This window comes from Meriones unguiculatus, chromosome 2, assembly GCF_030254825.1.
Source record: "Meriones unguiculatus strain TT.TT164.6M chromosome 2, Bangor_MerUng_6.1, whole genome shotgun sequence".
NCBI lineage: Eukaryota > Metazoa > Chordata > Mammalia > Rodentia > Muridae > Meriones > Meriones unguiculatus.
Genome location: NC_083350.1, coordinates 183,505,409 through 183,524,583, shown reverse-complemented (window position 1 = coordinate 183,524,583; position 19,175 = coordinate 183,505,409). Strand labels below are relative to the sequence as shown.

Here is a 19,175-nt window from a genome sequence, read left to right as displayed (position 1 = left end):
TCTGTGCTTGTTGTCAAGACTGCCATGAGTTCATCTGCAGCTACTCTGGCTCTTATATTCTTTCTGTTTTCTCTTCTGTCATGATCCTTGAGAAGAGGGGGTACAGTATATGTGTTCTGTTTAGGGCTGAGCATTCCTTGGCTACTTGTGGGTCTCTATGCTAATCACCATCTGCTGTAAATAGACACTTGTCAGATGAGGCTTGAAAGATGCGTTGGTTTGTGGGTGCAACAGTAAGTCATTAGAAGTACTGTGTCTATCCATTTACCAGACTCAGCAGATCTCCCCAAAGCCTATGACCTGTCCAGACAGGTTCTTGGCTCTGTAATTGTACTGGATATGGGTTTTTTCTTGTGGAACAGGGCTCCAATGATAACTGTGCCACTGGTGGACCAGGGGCCATATTTTACCAGGCCAGTCATTTCTGTAGCGCACGGGGCTCACAGCTGGATATGATTGACTCCAACCTTCCCCTCATAGCATGCATGGCACCTTCAAACACGATGAAAGAGAGCCAGTTAGGGATGTAGCTTCCAGGCAAGAGCCAGCTGGAGTTCTCTATGTGGTGTCTTCAGCAACCGTGTCTTACTCTGAAATTCTAGAGAGTAACCAAGAGTATTGCAACAGCCTGTAATGTTTGGGGATTTATAGTATCTCATCAGTCAATAACTTCCAAAGAAGTAGCCTTTTCAAGGCTCTGGGATTTTTATTTGATAGCTCATGGTATCTAATAGGAGACACTGTTGCCCTCTTGTAGGTAACTTCATTTTAACTCTCGTGTGTGTGTGTGTGTGTGTGTGTGTGTGTGTGTGTGTGTGTGTAAGCAGCTACAGTATTTGGTTTCCATGTGACTTTTTTGGAGGTCTTTGGTCATCTTTTTCCATATTCCCTCCACTACACTGCCCTTTGTTCTGCCACACCCAAGTTAACCCTTCCTGCTCCACTGTTCTCTTTAGCCCTTTCTATCAGTGTGTTCTGGGAGCACTATTGAAACACTTCTGCCATTTTGCACCCTTCACATTGCACACAAAGCTGTCTTATCAGCTCGTTCTAACCAGCTTATCAGAATATAACTAAGAAGACATATTTTTGTGTCCTATAGAGTTTTCATATGATAAAGAAAATATCCAGATTTATTATTTGTGACGAGGTAGTTCTTATAAATTAACCCGAGTCTACTTAGAGTAAACCAGTCAAGGTACCAGGAGAACCCTGCACACACTAACTACCTCATTAAGTATTCTTAATTGATTTGCTTCTTATCAGTTTGGAAATTCTTGAATTTGCACTTTACCCTAAGGCTCACCATCCTAGGAATCTTTTTCATTTTTGGTTGTGTGTGTGTGTGTCTGTGTATCTGTGTGGGAGTGTATGCATATGGATGCAGGTATCTGAGGAGAGCAGATGGCCTATCCAGAGCATAGACAGTTGTGAGAAACCTTGCCCAACAAGGTTATGGGTTCTGGAAGTTGAACTTGGATCCTCAGCAGGCACAGCACGTGCTCTTAAGCATTGAGCCCTCTCTCCAGCCCTGACTCAGGCCCCTAGCAGTTTAAGAAGTTTTTCTAATTTACAAGTTATCCCCAAGTATGTCATACTTGATCTGGTCATTTATGCAGAGCAGAGGCTCCAGCCTTCCTTGTGCCAGCTGCAGCCACCTGAGCACAATGAGGGGCTTGTGTGTCCAGCAGCACTGCTCCTGTGCTCTGCTGTGCTCAGCTGGAGGCTGAGCTGCAGCCTGTTAGCTCTTCCAGACATGCCCTCCAATGCCAGGGAAGCTACACTGTGGTCATTCCTAGAAATTCGATATGTGGTGCATCAGAAAGTGGCTGGAGGCTGGGAATCAAGTGACCTCTTTTGTTCTTGTAAAGGGCAGATATAGCCATACATGCTAACGCCAGAGGGCCTTGTTTTCTGTCCATCTTTTGCTGTAGGCGACCTTTACGGAGCTATAGGCTCTCCGGTGAGACTGACTCGCACTGTGGTGATTGGGAAGCAGAAGGATTTGGTCCAGCGCATCCTGTATGTTCTGACCTACTTTCTCCGATGCTCTGAACTGCAAGAGAATCAGCTGACCTGGAGTGGGGACCCTAGTGAGGATGACCAAGTTATAAATGGGAGCAAGATCGTCACAGCCTTGGAAAAGGGAGAGGTGGAAGAGTCTGAGTATGTGGTAGTTACAGTGAGAAATGAGCCTGCTCTTGTGCCACCGATCCTACCACCAGGGCCAACTGAGAGCAGGAGCCCTGAGCCTGTGGGAGGACCTGAGGTCCCAGAGGGCATCACTACTAATAATCTGGGTCACAGGCCTGAAACGAACGCATGCACGAGGCCAGAGAAGAATTCTGAGGCCAGTATCATGGGCTTCCAGGACACAGAACCTGGTAGATTGTGGGTACCTCAAGCCATATTCTATCAGGACAAACAGAATGACCAAGAGGCAGACCAGGATGGCTCTTCAAGACCTCCCAGCTGTGGGGTTCCCAGGGTAAAGGTAAGGGTGGACCAGCAAACTGTCCATGAGGAGCTGCATGGGGAGATGCTAAAGAAACCAGCAGAGCGGTCAGTGGCCTGGCCCTGCCCTGACAGACAGCCCCAGGAGGAGCCTCCTGTTGAAAAGGTCACTTTCCACATTGGAAGCTCTGTCTCTCCAGAGTCTGACTTTGAAAGCCGCACCAAGAAAATGGAGGAACGGATAAAGGCCTGTGGACAATTTGGTGGGGCCAGTGCCTCTGTCGGGTCTAGCATGGACACTGTCCTCACCCAAGACAAGCAGGGCTCTAGGTGCTCCTTCAAAGCTGACTTTCAAAATGGCATCACCCTTGCTCAGGACCACTCTTCAGGGGCAGAAGGTGTCTCTGAGGACAGAGGCCTCCAAGCCAGCATCGTGGCACATGCCGTGGCACAACTTAGCCAAGTGGGTAGCCCCCTTGCACCTTCCAGCTGCGCAGCAGGCAGTGGCCTGAGACCGTTGGAACAGACTAGAGATTTGCAATTAAAAGGCGAGAAAGGACCTTCATCGGAGCCTGCTCCAAACAGATGTAGACAGCAGGGCGACCTGTTGGATGCTGCAGATGTCCCCTATGGGGAAGCCAGTGGTAAGGCCAGCCACAGGATGGAAGGAGACATTCCCAGGAACGAGAGCTTGGATAGTGCTCTTGGAGACAGTGATGATGAAGCATGTGTTTTAGCCCTGCTAGAGCTAGGTCACAGTCGTGACAGGACTCAAGAGCCCTTGGAAGTGGAGCTGCCTCTGCCAAGGTAACACCGCACAGGGAACCAGAGCCTGTTCCCAGCCTGATGCTAGGACCGTGGTAGCCACTCACGACCCTATTCTATGCCCTCCGTGTTTTTCTCTAAGATATTAGAGGTATCGCCAGTTACATTCAGGGGTTTCCAGCTTGTCTGATCTCCAAGGACACTCACCATCTTGGTGCAGCTAAGTTTGGGGCAGAGTTCTTGGATGGGTGGTGGTTGTCTTTGCAGCTCTTGAGAAATTTGGGGGAACTGATGGGCCACAGTGGCCATGGTAGCAAGGAGGAGAGAATTCCATCTTGTGGCATGTATGTGTAATTTTACGGCTGGCTCTGGGTGTCTTGCCTCTAAGGTGTTGGAGCACACGCACAGTAAGGCTTCTCCAACCACTCAGTCCCCTTTATTAGCATTCCTTCAGGCTGGTTCTTTAGTCTGTTCTTTCTCACTGGTGGACACCTCCCTCAGCGGAAAGGTCAGAACCTTTCAGTCTTCTTTTTGGTACCACGATCCAAGCTTCTTCCTTCATTCTTCTGACATGGACTCTGGTGGATGATCAATATGATGTATGAGAATAGTTTTCTTGGTTCTTTAAACAAGCTCTTACTATGTCGCCTCGGCTGGTCTTAACCTCTGCCTTAAGAATGAGCTTTTAACTAGCCATGGAAATAGTATTCTTTTTTCTTTCTTGGCTTCCATTTTAATAAAAATTACTTCCTTTCCTCCCAAATCCTCTCTTTTTTTTTTCATACTTATGATTTCCTTACTAGAGAACCCTAATACAGACTACAGGAAAACTGTATCTTCTTGTATCGTTGGAGGTTTTGTTCCCATTGTAATATAAACTGTGTGTACTTTTTAACTATGTGTTTAATATTTCCGATGTTGTTTTAGGTCTCAGAGCACCAGCAAACCAAATGTTAGGAATTTTGGCCGTTCCCTTCTGGCGGGTTACTGCAACACATATATGCCTGACTTGGTGTTGCATGGAACCAGCAGCGATGAGAGGCTGAAGCAGTGCCTGGCGGCCGATCTGGTCCACACGGTGCATGTAAGTGACCTCAGAGTAGAGCCACAGGATGGCCGACAACAGGTTCTTCTGCTTACCCTGAAAGTACCTGTTGTAGAGGATTGCTTGTAAGGACATAGGGTGGCATGACAACCAGTGAGGCGTAGTTAAGAATCTAGGGACGCTGTTTAGGGATGCTGTGAGCACACCTGGTACAGACTCAGCAAAGGGAAATCAGGGAATTGGAGAACTGCAGAGTCCTGCCTGTCTGGGGACACTGAGGAAGCTGGGGCACCCGGCTTCCAGTTTTCTCCTCCATCCTACAGTTCTTTCCACAAGAGAGCAAGATAGCTCCCATTTTCCATAGCGGGCCAGAATAGGATGGGTGGAATAACATGGGAATGAATGGCTATGGGCTGGCCTGGGAAATGGATAAGCAACACGGACAGTGAGTGACAATTACATGCCTTTAGAAGGAAGACTCAAGAGATGTTGTGTATGGCTTGCAAGTTTCTAAAAGCAATTTATTTTAACTGATTTGTCATTGAGCTCACTTTTGATAACTGGGTAGAGATGGCTGTAGAAAGATTTACAGGTAATACTAGAAAATTGCCTGGAGCTACTGCTCCGTGCTTTTCTGTTATCTGCAGCATCACAGGAGCTGAACGTTTAGACTGTGTCAATCTGATGGACCTGTTTTTTAGTTGAGCTGTTGTTGGGCAGGTGTGCAAACAATGTTTTGCAATTAGAAACATGGCATCTTGTGCACTAAGAAGAGCCCTTGTTGCTGTGTTAAAGATCACTGGAACGTAGCTTTGTTATCTCCTTTTTTCATGCTTTTTGTTTATGGGGGGATATTTTTGCAAAGTAGAAAACAAGGCTTTGAGTGTTATCTTTGGCCTTGAGTATCTGCCCAGGCACGCAGACACAGGCTAAACAGGCTAAGCATGTTTGTATGAAGAAGGGCTCAGAAGGGATGAAGAGATCATGATCCCACCCCCACAGAGGTGAAGAGTTAGCGAGGAAGGACCTGGGAGCTGATCTGGCCCACCCAGCATACAGGTGCTCACCCAACTATGCCTCGTCCCATCCACTTTGTAGTCAGACACCACCGTCCCTTGCCAGAGCAATCCTGGAGTAAGACTACAAACTTGTGGTTACCTATAAGTAATTCACAGCTTTTTTCATTCTTATCACAGCTACTGCACACTTTCTCTTATCATTGTGCTGTGGGAGGCTGGTCCATCCATCCACCCCACAGCACAAGCATAGGACTCTCCTTGCATGGTGTCTTCTTTCTCAGCTGTCCTGCGGTGCCTGTGCTTTACGTGTTTAGTATGTGTTGGGGCATGAAAGGACCCTGTTTTGTGTCACCATTTCCTGCCTGAATCCGTTATGCAGAGCCCTTCGCTGTTTGCTTTCTACGGTGCTGTTGCTTTGATTCCTAAGGACATTGGTTTTTGCCTCTTGCGCCTGTTCTTCACCAAGCCAGAGCTCCTCTTCTGACAGAGGCTCAAGGAGAAACTATAGGAGCTAACAGTGTCATCCTCAATCGCATTGATCTTAGCAGCTGCTGCACATTTTTTCCCGAAGTGCCCAGGTTCACTTACTCATCATCATGGAAAAACAATCTCTTGGTTGAGGACCACTTCCAATTTACCTGTGATACAACTCTTGAAATTTTGTCATTTTTAATAGGTCATCAATTTTAAATTTCTGAATATTTGATTTTCATTGTGACCATCTGACACTGTAATTCTTATATGAAATTGCCAAGTCTACACCATCATGCCTCTTATTGCTTTTCCGTGTTTCCGGACTCAGACCCAGGCGTCACTTATCCTGGGTCACAAGAACGGGGAGCGGGTAATGCAGTGCTTACAAATTTGCTTCCAGGTTGGCGAGATGCTTCCAGGTCAGAAAGGGCTTGCTACATAGCACATGGGTGTGTTGTTTAGCTCTAGGACCCATGCAAAAAAGCTGTGCGTGGGCATGCATTTATAACCCAGCACTGGTGAGGCAGAGGTAGGAAGATCCCTGGACCTCCCTGCTGTCAAGCCCATCTCATTAGTGAAGCTCTCATGAGAGAACATGTCTCAAAAACTAAGCACACATGCAAAGAACAACGCCCTCTGGCCTCCATTTGAGAAGTTGGGCTTTCAAAGAGGCAACCTAGGTTTGCTCAGCTCCTAATGCCTGTGTAGCCTCTGGGGGGAGTTTTCATCCAATAACTGTACTGATGTCCTTTGAATCTGAAAATCCTATAATCCGCATCAAGTGTTTAGCACAGTGCCTGCTATACAACTGAGTGCCCAGAGACTGTTAACTGTGAAAACTGGAAATGGGAAAGTGCCTTGTGAATGGGAAAGTAGTAGGAGGTGTTGACAGGTAGACACCATTATTTTAGTTAAAAAAGAATTACTCTCTTTAGAAAGATGTGCAAGTGTCTTGTTTGGTTGTGAGCACTAGATGCTAAAGGCACCTGCTAGAGATGGCTGAGCTGAGCTCGAACGTAAATTTGCTCAATGTCATGTAACAAGGAGTAGGTTGGCATTTCTTACTGTATTAGGTAAGGTCACCAGGACCAAAATTAGCATCATATTTTAGCTTTAAAAAATAAAAAAACAAAAAACAAAAAAACAGTGATCTAGGCTTCAGGCATTTTACAGACTAGTTTATAAATAGCAGTTGGGTATAGCAACCTGTTCCATTCACTTTTTAAGAGCAACAACAGATTGACTCCAGAAATATCACAGAGGAGTCAGTAGCACAGATAAGAAGCTTTGCTGAAAGCCTGGGTGTGGCACACGCTCTTGAATACTGATTAATTCATGTGGGCAACCAACCAGCCAGACTACAAAAGAACAGCCTGTCCCATCAGACAAGGGATCATTACTTAAGTAGCACATAGTGTTAAATGCCGCAGGTCAGCGGCAGCCTTAAAACCAACAGGTTAGGAAGGAAACCATTTTGGGGTCTCTTATTTGGAACACCCTGGTTGTGTTCGATTCATTAGGTTGATGATGAACACATTGGTAACTGGGGGCCTGCATACAGCAGCTCTGCATACAGCCCCGCCTGGGACTGGGAGGCGTGTGTAGAGGGCTTTTAAAGGAAATGAGTTCTGTTGTTTGTTTCTTCAGACAGCATCTTACCATGTAGCCTTGGGCCAGGTACCAGGTGGGCCTTGAACTTGCACCCTCCTGTTAGCTTCCCACGTTCTGGGAGTACAGGCACGTGTCACCATGCCCATCTCACTTGCCCATCCCTTTTTCTCCTTCCTTCCTACACACTAGGCATGTGCTCACTGAACTACTACCTCCAACTCTTAAATGTATGTTTTGATCTATAACATCTGTGATGACCATCTTTTAGGACTGAAACCCTTACAGATAATCAAGGTTATTACTTAGTGAGATCTTCGCATTGTGTGTGACTATATATGTACACATATATGAACATTAGTAGGCACACATGCTCGTGTGTCTACAAACGTGTCTGTTCTTGCCGTAGGCGAGAGACTTGGTTCCTTTGTATTCCTCCTGTGTCACCTGGTGCCTGGTGTGTAAAAAGTGCTTGTTCTTTTTAGGTGACTTCATGAAACTGGGTTTAGATGTTTTATAACCTGAGCCATCTCTACAGTTCCCCGTGTTTATCTTCTGTGCTCAAAGGAGACTGGGGACTTTCAGACCTTCTGTTTCTTATGTGCACTGTTTCAGAGTAGAACATATGTCTACTTTGATTTTCCCATTTCTTCTTCTTATGAGATATTTGGACATTTGTGTCAGCATCCACAAAAAGCTACAAACCTCTCATTGCCTGTGGTCACACACTTGGTCACATGACTTGGTTCTGGGACTCTGTGACCTTGTGCCCTTCAACTGAATCTGATCTCAGTCTGGCAGTCAAGCTGATAGCTACAGGCTGAATGTGGGTTTTAGACCGGTGAGCACAGTGGTTACCGCCACAGCCATAGCCACAGCACGCAGAAGCCAGGCTTTTCACCCTCTGTATCCTCGTGCTCTGTTTGAAGGATCCCGTTTCTTCCCTGTGCCCATAGTCTCCATGGTGTCTCATGGTCCCCAGAGACCTCCACCTCCCCACAGTTCAGCTGTTGCTGCCTCCTTCCTCTTAGAGATGGGATCTTTGTAGCACAGGCTGGCCTTAAACTTGAGGTATAATTGCCTGGTGTACTAAGTGTTGGGAATACAGACATGCGCCGTCATGCAGACCCTTTCCTCCTCTCTATCATGTGACAACTTTTCAGTCTTCAGTGACTAACACTGAGCCTGTTTCCTCTTGGAAATTCTGCCAAACAAATGCAGATAGCAGTGTAAGGTATACCTGTTCCTTCTGAGTCTTCATAGGCACTAGCAGCCCGAGGGTAGCCTCTTAGGTGGCCTGGCTAGGCCCTCAGTGCTGAAGGAGATAGGCTGGAGGGGCGATAAAGGGCATACTCACTTTATGTGTTGACAAACACTGGGTGCCTTTTATGTGATAGGCGTCTTTGTTACACAGTCGGAGCCTCGAAGTAGGAGTCGCCCGCAGCGTGTTGTGCCGGCTACATGTAGGCTTCCTCTCCAGCACGTGGTGATGCCACTGCTTGTTACTGGAGCTTAGGTCTTCATTTCCCAAAAGCTGGGTTTGTCCAGTATGTCAGTTAAAGAGATGGTGGCTTGCAGAAGCAGTAATTGGGAACTCCGAGGGACACAGGCGGGTCTTGTACTTTTCATTTCCTGAATCTTAATAAACTGCACTCCTCTTTCTAGAAAGGAATGCTTTAATTCTAAGGAAATGTCTTCCAGAAATGTGTGCTATTACAGACCTGAGTTTGAATGGTTTTGATGCATATATGTATTTGATAAGATGTGAACTTAAAAAATTCTACTTGAGCCAGAACTTGGAAGGTCTAGGCAGGAAGATTGGGGGTTTTGGGCCATCCTTAACTCTATAGCAAGTTCAACTCCAGCTTGTGGTACATGACAGTCTGTCTCAGCAAGCTCCAAATCTACCCTTGTAATATAGCTAAGAAAGAAATGTTAGTGTTAAAAGCATAACTCTGAGCATTGTGACACGGGTTCAAGGCTAGCCTGTGTTCCCAGACTAGTCTTTGGTTGTGCAGAAGTCGTCTTAAAAAATAAAATAAAACATTAATATAATTCAGTTTTCTTTTGTGGAATGTGGTACTCTCCATGCTTTAGCTATAGAAACTTCCCAAAAGAGCTGTGTAAAATAAGGACTAGGGCTGGGTACAATGGCTCCCTTCATTATTCTATTGCTGTGGTAAAACATCGTGACAAAAAAATGAACTTGAGGAATATACTGTAATCCTAGTGGTAAAGAGGCTGAGACAAGTAGATCACAGCGTGAAGGCCCTCCCCGGCCCCATAGTGAGTCCTCAGCCCACTGGGGCCTACATAGAGAGGGCTTGTCTCAAAAACACACGTTAATTAAACTCCAGGGCATCAGGTGTGTGTAGGTACTTACTGCTGTAACAACCATAAACATGGATTTTTTTTTTTTTTTTTTTAGACTTAGTCTATAAGTTTGGCAGCTGGCTTATAGTTCAAATCATAATGCGTTTAAACTGGCCCCTCTCTAATGTTTTGGTTTTTTTAATCATTAAAAGGGCTATCGGTGGTCTCTAGAATCAACAGAACTGGAGCATCATTGCTCTGACCCTGAAGCATAGCCCTCACATTACAACTGAGTGATCACTGATGGTTTTTTTTTTTAATAATTTATTTTATTTTATGTGCATTAGTGTGAAGCTGTCAGATCCCTTGGAATTGGTGGTATAGACAGTTGTGAGCTGCCATATGGGTGCTGAGAATTGAACCCGGGTCCTTTGGAAGAGCAGACAGTGCTCTTAACCACTGAGCCATCTCTCTAGCCCCCCACTGATGGTTTTTACCATTTCCTAGCTGCTTTTTCCTGACTCTTGGGAGTCAGTTCTCTTTCCTTTGGAAGATTCTTTTTTTCCAGCAAATCAGCGAACAGGTTCTCAGTGATGCTGTGGCTAACTCTACAGAAATGCTCAGGGACTGAGTGTGAAGTATTTAGTCTGCCAGTACATAATTCTTACAGTCTGTTTAAGGCACCCTTCTGAAAATGCTCAAGTCTTCTCTTGCTGGAGTCTGTGTACATAACATAAACCCATGCTAATGTAGAATGCTCTCATGCAAGATGCCAGGACTCCATCATTTCCCTGTGCAAAAGCCCATTATTTTAATCCAGTAAGCAGCATTTCTCAGGGTCTGCTCCTGCGCTGGGGACGAAGCTTGAGGACACTGCTGGTCCCGTGTCTCTACCCATGGTCTTCCTCCCTGCTCCAGTGACCTAAAAGGGACTTTACTTTCTATGTTTGACCTTCCCCTCACCTTTCTTTTTCTTAACGAGTTACCTTAATTTTATATACTGACTCCTCTGCCCTTGACCATGTATGCTGCTACAACCTTCGGCTATAATTCACACACAGAGAATGCTCTTTCTTATTCCTTGCTTAAAGGCACTCTTCCCATTGGTGGCAGTACTGTACAGCTTACATCATGCTGAGTATTGGACAGTTGGGTGGACACATCTTCTCTTCCTTTTCCTGCAGCAGGGAGATTGTATAGGAAGCTGGGGTCACTTGGAAGCTGTGGCACAAATCACCTGCACATCAGCGTTTGAAAGTCTAGCTTTTAAAGCTGATCTTGATGACATATGCCTATAATCCCAGCAATCGGGAGTTTGAAGCCACAGGAGTTGGTTGGATCCAGCTTGGACTGCATACAGTAGTACTCTGTCTCACAGAAATGTTTTTAAAGTTGGTTTTCTAAGAATGTGATTGATGTGCATTCAGCTTAGGGTCTGCCGGCATGTGACCAGGAATGTAGGACAGATCTGCATTGCATGGGGCTTGGGTACAAAATTCACATATGGTTTGGCATGGTGGTGAATGCCTTTAATCCCAGCACTTGGGAGGCAGAGGCAGGCAGAGCTCTGTGAGTCCAGGACAGCCAGGGCTCTGTTAAACAGAGAACTCTGTCTCAAAAAACAAACAAACAAACCCTCTCACATATTACATTTTTGTTTTGGCTTTTCATAAAGACCAAACCTGTTGATGGGAAATCGTCATTATGTTTGAAATCTGACACTCCAATTATCAAAATTTGGGGGGAACTTGTAAAGGGAAGTTTCTGAGACTGTTGCCCTAGAAGGAGCTGCAGAACCCCAGGCATGCCTAGCAGACCCAGCACTGAGCTGCACCCAGTCCAGGTGCTGTCTTTGGCTGTCTGTTACAGAGGAGAGGGTGTTTACATGTGAGAAGTGTGAGGGTCAGCAGAGGGCGTGAGAAAACCTTGGAGCCTTCTGTAAGTAAGAGGATACCATGAGAACTGCCTTGGAAAATGGCCTCTCTCATTCAAAGTACAGCTTACCCAATTCTCGATTGGCACTTACACTTGAATAAATGTTGGACAATTAGATTTTGCTTGGTTGCTGACTCTGGCAGTAGTAAATATATAAACCCTGAAGAGCCTTGGAAATAGCGTAGGAAGAATGTTGGTCCCAGAACTTTCACACAGCCCATCAGACACTTGTCCCTCATCTGTAAGAAGAAAAGCAGAACTTCACCACCTCCCCTTTGAGTAAGAGTGTCCAGGACAAATAGAGTGATGCCCTCTGTTGAAATTACACTTCTGTACAGTGGATGTTTGGTTTTTCTTTACAGCCTTCCCAGACCTCGTTAAGTTGCCACAGTGACTGTTGACTGCCGTGTTTCTGTTTAGGTCCCTGGTTATCAGGACCTAGCTGGCATAATGTAAGCAGAAGACACCCTACTGGAAGGATATGAGAAATGCACAGGGTTGGGGAGAGCCACAGAGCTGTGGGCCAGGTGCAGACAGCAATCAGGGCAACACCAGTCCAGGCCTAGGAACCACGCAATGATTGCACTAACTGCTGCTGGGAGAACTGTGGTGGTGCTCTCCACTCAGCCCCAGCCCCCGTGTGGTGGTGCTCTCCGCTCAGCCTCAGCACCCGTCCTCCCTCCTAGATATCAGGAAAGGAGTGTTGGCTCACTGTAGCGAGGGCACCTTGACAGAGGGGAGATGGCAGCCTGCTGACACACCTGCCAGGCCTTTTCCAGAGGGAAGTTCAGCTAAGCAGCTCAAAGCAAGAAATGGCCAGCACAGGGTGCTGGATGGGATTAAATAAAGACAGAAGTCAGCCAGTACTGTTTCTTTCTTTAGGAAATGAGTCAGAAAAGTGCTCACAGGCATTGGCCGTGCAGCCTGCTGCATTGTTTCCCTGGAAACTTGCCCGCTTCCACCTCTCCTGGTTTGGACTCACTATGATAGTTGTGCAGAAAGGACGCAATGGGGTGCGCCAGAAGCTGCCGCTGGTGAAGCATTCATTTTTTTATCAGTTTTGTTTTGTCTTTTTTCTTCAAACCGTAGAAATAAACATATAAAATATGTTGGTTCATTATTCATTAGGAAAATGCAAATTAAAACTAATACACACCCTGTGATGGCTATAATTTAAAACATACAGTATGAGACCAGGGTGGGAATGGAGTAACGGAAACTGTGATCCGTGGCTGATGGTGATGGGGCCGATTTGGAAAACCGTTTTCTGAAAAAGCTTAGCTTGTGCTTACCACACAAACCAGCATCCCCACTCAGTATTTATTCAGAGAAATAAAATCATGTCCATACCAAGATTGTAAATACGAACGCTCACAGCTGTTTTCTTCTCTTTTTTTTCCATTTATTTATGTAATCTCTTTACAGCCTGATCCCAGCCCCCTCCCTTCTCTCCTTCTAGTTCCACCCTCACACCTCTTCCCCACCCTCACACCCCTTCCCCACCCTCACACCCCTTCCCCCATACCCTCTTATCTTCGGGGAGGCCCCCAAGGGGTACCCTAGCACCCCCATTTGGAGCACGACTAAGCGTGTCCTCTCCCACTGAGGCCAGACAAGGAAGCTAGGGGAAAGGGATCCAAGGCAACGGAGTCCAAGAGAACTCCCACTCCCACTGTTAGGGGACCCACATGTTGACCAGGCCGCACATCTGCTACATAGGTGTGGGGGTCTAGATCCAGTCCGTGCATGCTCTTTGTTGGTGGTTTAGTCTCTGTGAGCCCCCATGGGCCTAGGTGGGTTTGTTTACTCTGTAGGTCTTCTTGTGGTGTCCTTGACTCCTGGCTCCCTCAATCCTTCCTCCCACACTTCCACAGAACTCCTGAGTTCAGCCTATTGTTTGGCTATGGGTCTCTGCATTTGTTTCCATCAGCTGTTTGGATGAAGCCTCTCAGAAGGCTAGGCTTCTGTCTGCAAGCAAAGCAGAGCATCATTAGTAGTAACAGAGGTCAAACATTACAAAGAGTTTCTCTCTCTCTCTCTCTCTCTCTCTCTCTCTTTCTCCTTCTCTCCCACTCCCCCACCCCATACATTTTTTATCTTATGTGTATGAGTGGCTGCATACAGGCAGGGGTACCACATCATGCCGGTGTCTGTAGAGCATGTTAGATTCCCTAGAACTTGAGTTACAGACAGTAGTAAACTGCCATGTGGGTGATGGGAACTGAACCAGGTCCTCAAGAGCAGCTGTGCCATCTCTGGCAGCGCCTTTACGGGAGGATACTCAAAAATAAAGGTAAGGTACTAACATGCAACAAATGCAGCCATATCTCAGTACCACTTTTAAAGGAGCCAGACACAAGAGACTATTGACTATGTGAGCTTATTTATATGAAATTCTACAAAAATCAGAATAGTAGTTCTAGAAGGCATAAAAATGGTTGCTGGGATAGCTACAGGGGACTGACTACAAAGGAACTTGAACTTCCAGCATAAAATGATGGACACATGTCAGTCAGACGACCCAGAGGACACTTGCATGAAGCCGGGAAAATTTCGCACTGTCATTTAACATTATGACTCGTATTTCTAAGAAAGACTTTGTCATGGTAAAAGCAATCATTAATTTGATAAAATTAAATGTAATCATTCTGTTATAAAACATCACACCTGAATATTATTTTTATCCAAACTCCCAAATTTTGAGATCAGTTTTTAAGTGTAAGGCATTAAGAAAATCAGAAAAACAGCCTTTCTGAAGATGTAAATATAGACTATTAACAATTTAAAAATTATCCCCCAGAAACTAGGAGAGATAACTGCCGATGAGAAAGTAAGTGGCCAACTGGTAAAAAGCCTTTTGTGGCATGTGGATGGCTACATGGTGTCAGGGCTCAGTGGGCTCCCATAGATGCTGTTGTTGCATACCATCCACAGAGCATGTGCAGGCCGTGAGGCTCTGGACGTGGAGAAAGGCCATCCTCGGGGAGGCTTGTCCTACACATGTGAACCACTATAAGCTACTGTACCTAGAGAACCACTGAGTTTCCATCTTGGATATCTTGATCTCTTATGCATTACCACAGGAAGGCCAATGAGTTCAAAGCAACCACAGACAAAGCAAAATGCCTCATTTTCAGCGATGCAATATTTATGAGGCCATTTTCTCTGATGTTCCAAGGCTGTCGATAGAAGACTTTATTTTGGCTCACTGTTTGAGGTTGCAGTCCATCATAACGGCGAAGTCACAGCAGCAGGAGCCTGGGTTGGGCTGGTCACGTCACATCTGTGGGCACCAGCAGAGAATAATGAATGCTTGTGCTCTGGCTCACGTCTCTTTTTTATAGAGTCCAGGATCCCAGCCCAGGGAATGGTGCCACCCACCGTGAGCTAGTCTTCCCCCCTCAGATACCCCAGTAAAGACAATCCCCAATAAGCATGTACTAAACATCACCAGGGCGACACCTGAGATTCATCATTACAGATGCTTATGCCCTATGGTAGTATTATAATAATACAGTTTATACAGTACAATATATAAAGTATTTTACAGTACATCTCAGTAGCCAGACCTGTTGGACTCATCTGGATAAATAAGTCCTTGGCCTGATTATAGTTGATTATTAGAAATGATTAGTGTAACCACAGATACTAAAGAAACTTTGCTTAGTGATTAAAGCTGTAACCTTGGGGGACTGGTAGTGGTGATATATATACATGTGTGTACATATATATTTGTGTCATGGAGGTCAGAGGTCAACCTTGGGTATGGTGTTCCTCAGGATAGCTGTCATGTTCTTTATGTGGTTTTCTTTTTTAAGATTTACTTTTATTGGTGTGTGTGTGTGTGTGTGTGTGTGTGTGTGTGTGTGTGTGTGGTGTGTGTGTGTGTGCGCGCGCGCACCTGTATACATATGCTATGGTACATTTGGAGGTCAGAGGACAACCTGAAAGAGTCCATCCCAGGGACTGAATCTGCATTGCCAGGCTTGTTAAGAAGACCCTCTGCCCTTGGAGCCATAGCCCAGCTCCTAGCTCGTTACTCTAAGTGCTGCTTCAGCGGTACCTTCAGTGGAGCTGCACGATTCTGCAGTGCGACGTCACACAAAGCACTCTGTCTGTCCTGAGTGGAAAATGCTGACTGCTGCGTCTCCCTTTCAGCATCCAGTGCTCGATGAGCCCATAGCCGAAGCTGTCTGTATCATTGCAGACACGGACAAGTGGACTGTCCAGGTGGCCACAAGTCAGAGGAAAGTGGTGGACACCATGAAGCTGGGCCAGGATGTCTTGGTCTCTAATCAGGTGTCCAGTTTACTTCAGTCTATCTTACAGCTCCACAAGCTTCAGCTCCCAGCCGATTTTGTAAGTATTTGCTCTTCTATCTTCAAAATTTATATAGTTAAAAAATAACTTTTATTCAATACGTTGATTATAAAAATCACAAATTCAGACCTGTAGACCGGGTAGAGCTTAGGTGGAGCTGAGGACAAAGTCATCCAAACAAGGCAGAAGTTAAGTAGATACGGGGAACCGAGTCTAAAGGGAAACTTTAAATCTTCCATCAGAGAGCATGTAGATGGATCAGGGCAGGCCAGTTTCTGAAGGATCACAGTTTCTTCTGTTCTGTGAGTGTATGCACAGTCCATTACAGGTGAACAGAAGCACTTCAAATTTGGAAGTACTGTGTAAAAACTTATAACATGGCCTCAGTTGTTCCTTTCCAAGTGGTATTTAATGATCACATTTGTAACATTTTAAAAAGAAATCAAGAATAGCCTACAAAGTCCTAGAAAATCATTCCCAGCTCTCCCCTAGTCAGTGGGATGTACTTAACAAATCTCTTTTGATATGTGATATTTGTGCAGAGAGGTTGAAAGAGGAAATGTATCCAGAGAGCAAGAGAGGAAAGTCTGACAAAGGCCGAAAGGCATGTAGCTTGGCAGCCTATAGCTTGTGCCAGCCTTAGGGACAAACACTACTTGGAAGTGCCTGCCTTTTTTGCTTCTTTCCATTCTTTGCACCGTTACTCTTTACAGCAAAGGCTGACTTCAGAACTTCTCTCTCCTTACTGGCCGCAGGAAATGGCACAGAACTATTTAACAGTAAAACAGGAGAGTATCAATTAATACACTGACTGCCAGCTCACTCGTCACCTCTCTGTATTCTATGGCCAGGTCCTCAGTTGCACCACTTTCCACACGCAGTGAAGACTTTGAGGCGGGTATTCTGAAGGATGGTGTGAAAGCCGTGGCAGTGTAGCAGGCAGGAAAACCTTGGAACATCCTGGGTTTCATTTGGCCATTACTACTTGTGTGGTGGACGGTTCTGAGTGTCTTTGAAGGTCAGGTTTCTTGTTTGCAACATGAAGATAGTACAAGTATGTCATGAGAATTCTTGGAAACCAGAGACACAATGCTGCTTTTCAATGTATGGAGGAGTCACACCAGCAGGTAGCTTTAAAAGCCACTTTGCCCATAGGCAGCGCAGTCTCCAAGTGGGTTTCCTAGTAAGGGGAGGAGGGGCTGTCTCTGACATGAACTCAGTGGCTGGCTCTTTGATCATCTCCTCCTGGGGGTTACAGCCTTGCCAGGCCACAGAGGAAGACAGCCAGGCCTGCTAAGGCCTGATAGGCTAGAGTCATATAGAAGGAGAGGAGGACTGAGGGAGGGGCATGGGAGGAGAAGAAGGAGGGAGGGTGGGACCGGGAGGAGGGGAGAGGGCTACAGTCGAGATACAAAGTGAATAAACTGTAATAAATTATATATATGTAAATATATATACATATATACATATAAATATATATATACACATATACATACATATAATATACATACATACATACACACATTTTTTTTCCATGGTCAGTGGGTGGGCACAAGGATCAATTCCAAGTTCTACTTCTGAGTGGTGTAGCCTCTCGGAGCTTCAATTTCCTTATCTGTATATCTGGAGGACTAATAGAGTCTGCTTAATGTGCTTAAGAAAATTAGTTACTTCATGCGAAGCACTTGGAACAGTGGAAGATGTTACAAGCCATCAGTGAATAAGTGTTCTTGGTATGCCACAGTGACAAACTGTATTGGTGGTGTAAAAAGTGGCAACACCTTTCGCAAAAATCTTTATTTGCCTTTTAACTGTGGATGCTCTGCCGAATGTCTGTCCCATGGAGAAGCACTCTGGTCGGTGTGATCTTATTTTCTCCTACAAGCATTGAGCCTTTTCCTTAAGAAGCTTGGATTTCTTTTTCTGTAAGGGAAGGAGATGTTAGACCCTGTGGTGTAGCTGCTGGCATTGGGTCCCCTCAGACATATTTCTCATTGTCTGACATATTAACTCTCAAAGCAGTAAATTACAGAACATTCTTTTTGCTTCTTCTGGTACAAGTGTACATAACCACTTAGTAATACATGAATGGCTTCCTAAGACCATTCTTAGGAAAACTAAGACCCAAGAGGTCTGGCAAAACTAAGATCCAAGAGCATTGCTTACATTAAAATACACAACGGACTTCCATATGAGAAAGTAGCTGAAGTTTTAGAAGTTGAAAATGACATTCGGTCTCGGGAGTGAAGAGAAGTGAAGGGAAAATTCACTTCACTTGAGTGTGAAGCTTTTAAAAACTATTTCCTGTAAATGTGTTTTTCCATACTTAGCATACATTCCTATACCCACATTGTGTGCTACACTTTTTCTATGGACTAAAAACACTACACAAAACCACTTTAAGACTTAAAGAAGTCAATATAATTTGAATGGTTTTTTTTTTGCATTTTGTAACTCTCATTAACACTGTATTTTACTCCATCATGAACCACAACACTTCTGGTTACTTAGGGGAACATGGTAGCATCCCCCTTGCCTTGAGCAGTACTTACAGGCTTTTGAGTTCATCCCCAACACAGTTCACCAAAGATGCTGACTAAGTGAGGAGCTGAAAGTGACCCTTGTATCACGGATACTTTACCCTGCTGTGATCAGCCCAGATGGGCAGGATCAACAAATGCATCTGTCAGTCTTTTTACCTTGAAATTAAAAGGCCTAACAGTCTAGAAGGAAATTGTGCATGAGAGAATTACCCTGCCAAAGCCATCAAACACTTGGGTGACTGCCTGCCAAATGCAAAAGCGCTTGCCACTGGTGAGACACAGATGGCTGCAGCTCTCTGACCACTGACGCTAGACACCCTCCCAAGAGTGAAGATGTCCCCCAAATCATTGTCTCTCCCTTTGCTACTAAAGACCTAGCCAAAGGACACTCTCAAAAGCAAAATAAAAGTCTGAAATGACCGAAATGTGTTATGCCAGAACAAGCTGAGGTAGAGGAAAAAAAGCGAGAACTAAAACAGTTTTTCACAGATTTATGGCCCAAATGTAGATTGCTGCATGGCTCAGAAAATAAAGGCAAGTTAACATTCTCTAGAGCACTAGCCATAAATATGACAGAGTAAGACATTCTTAAATATGGGATTGTTGGTAAATTTCTTAACAAGAAATTTTGTGAACGAAGTCATAAGACAACTACAAAAATAAATCCGCTTCTGCAACCCAGAACTCACTGTTCAGTAG

The 19,175-nt window shown here is 45.2% G+C and overlaps 1 protein-coding gene across 8 annotated transcripts in view; it reads left to right on the top strand.

Annotated features, from left to right (window-relative positions):
- Positions 1 to 19,175, top strand: part of Fnip2 (folliculin interacting protein 2) — a 106,073-nt gene that overhangs the window by 82,042 nt on the left and 4,856 nt on the right. For all 8 annotated transcript variants that reach the window (XM_021653601.2, XM_021653597.2, XM_021653599.2 and 5 more), the window contains 3 exons: positions 1,935 to 3,261; positions 4,147 to 4,303; positions 15,772 to 15,972. In XM_021653601.2, the coding sequence (XP_021509276.1) occupies positions 1,935 to 3,261; positions 4,147 to 4,303; positions 15,772 to 15,972 (1,685 nt within the window). The remainder of the gene's footprint in view (positions 1 to 1,934; positions 3,262 to 4,146; positions 4,304 to 15,771; positions 15,973 to 19,175) is intronic.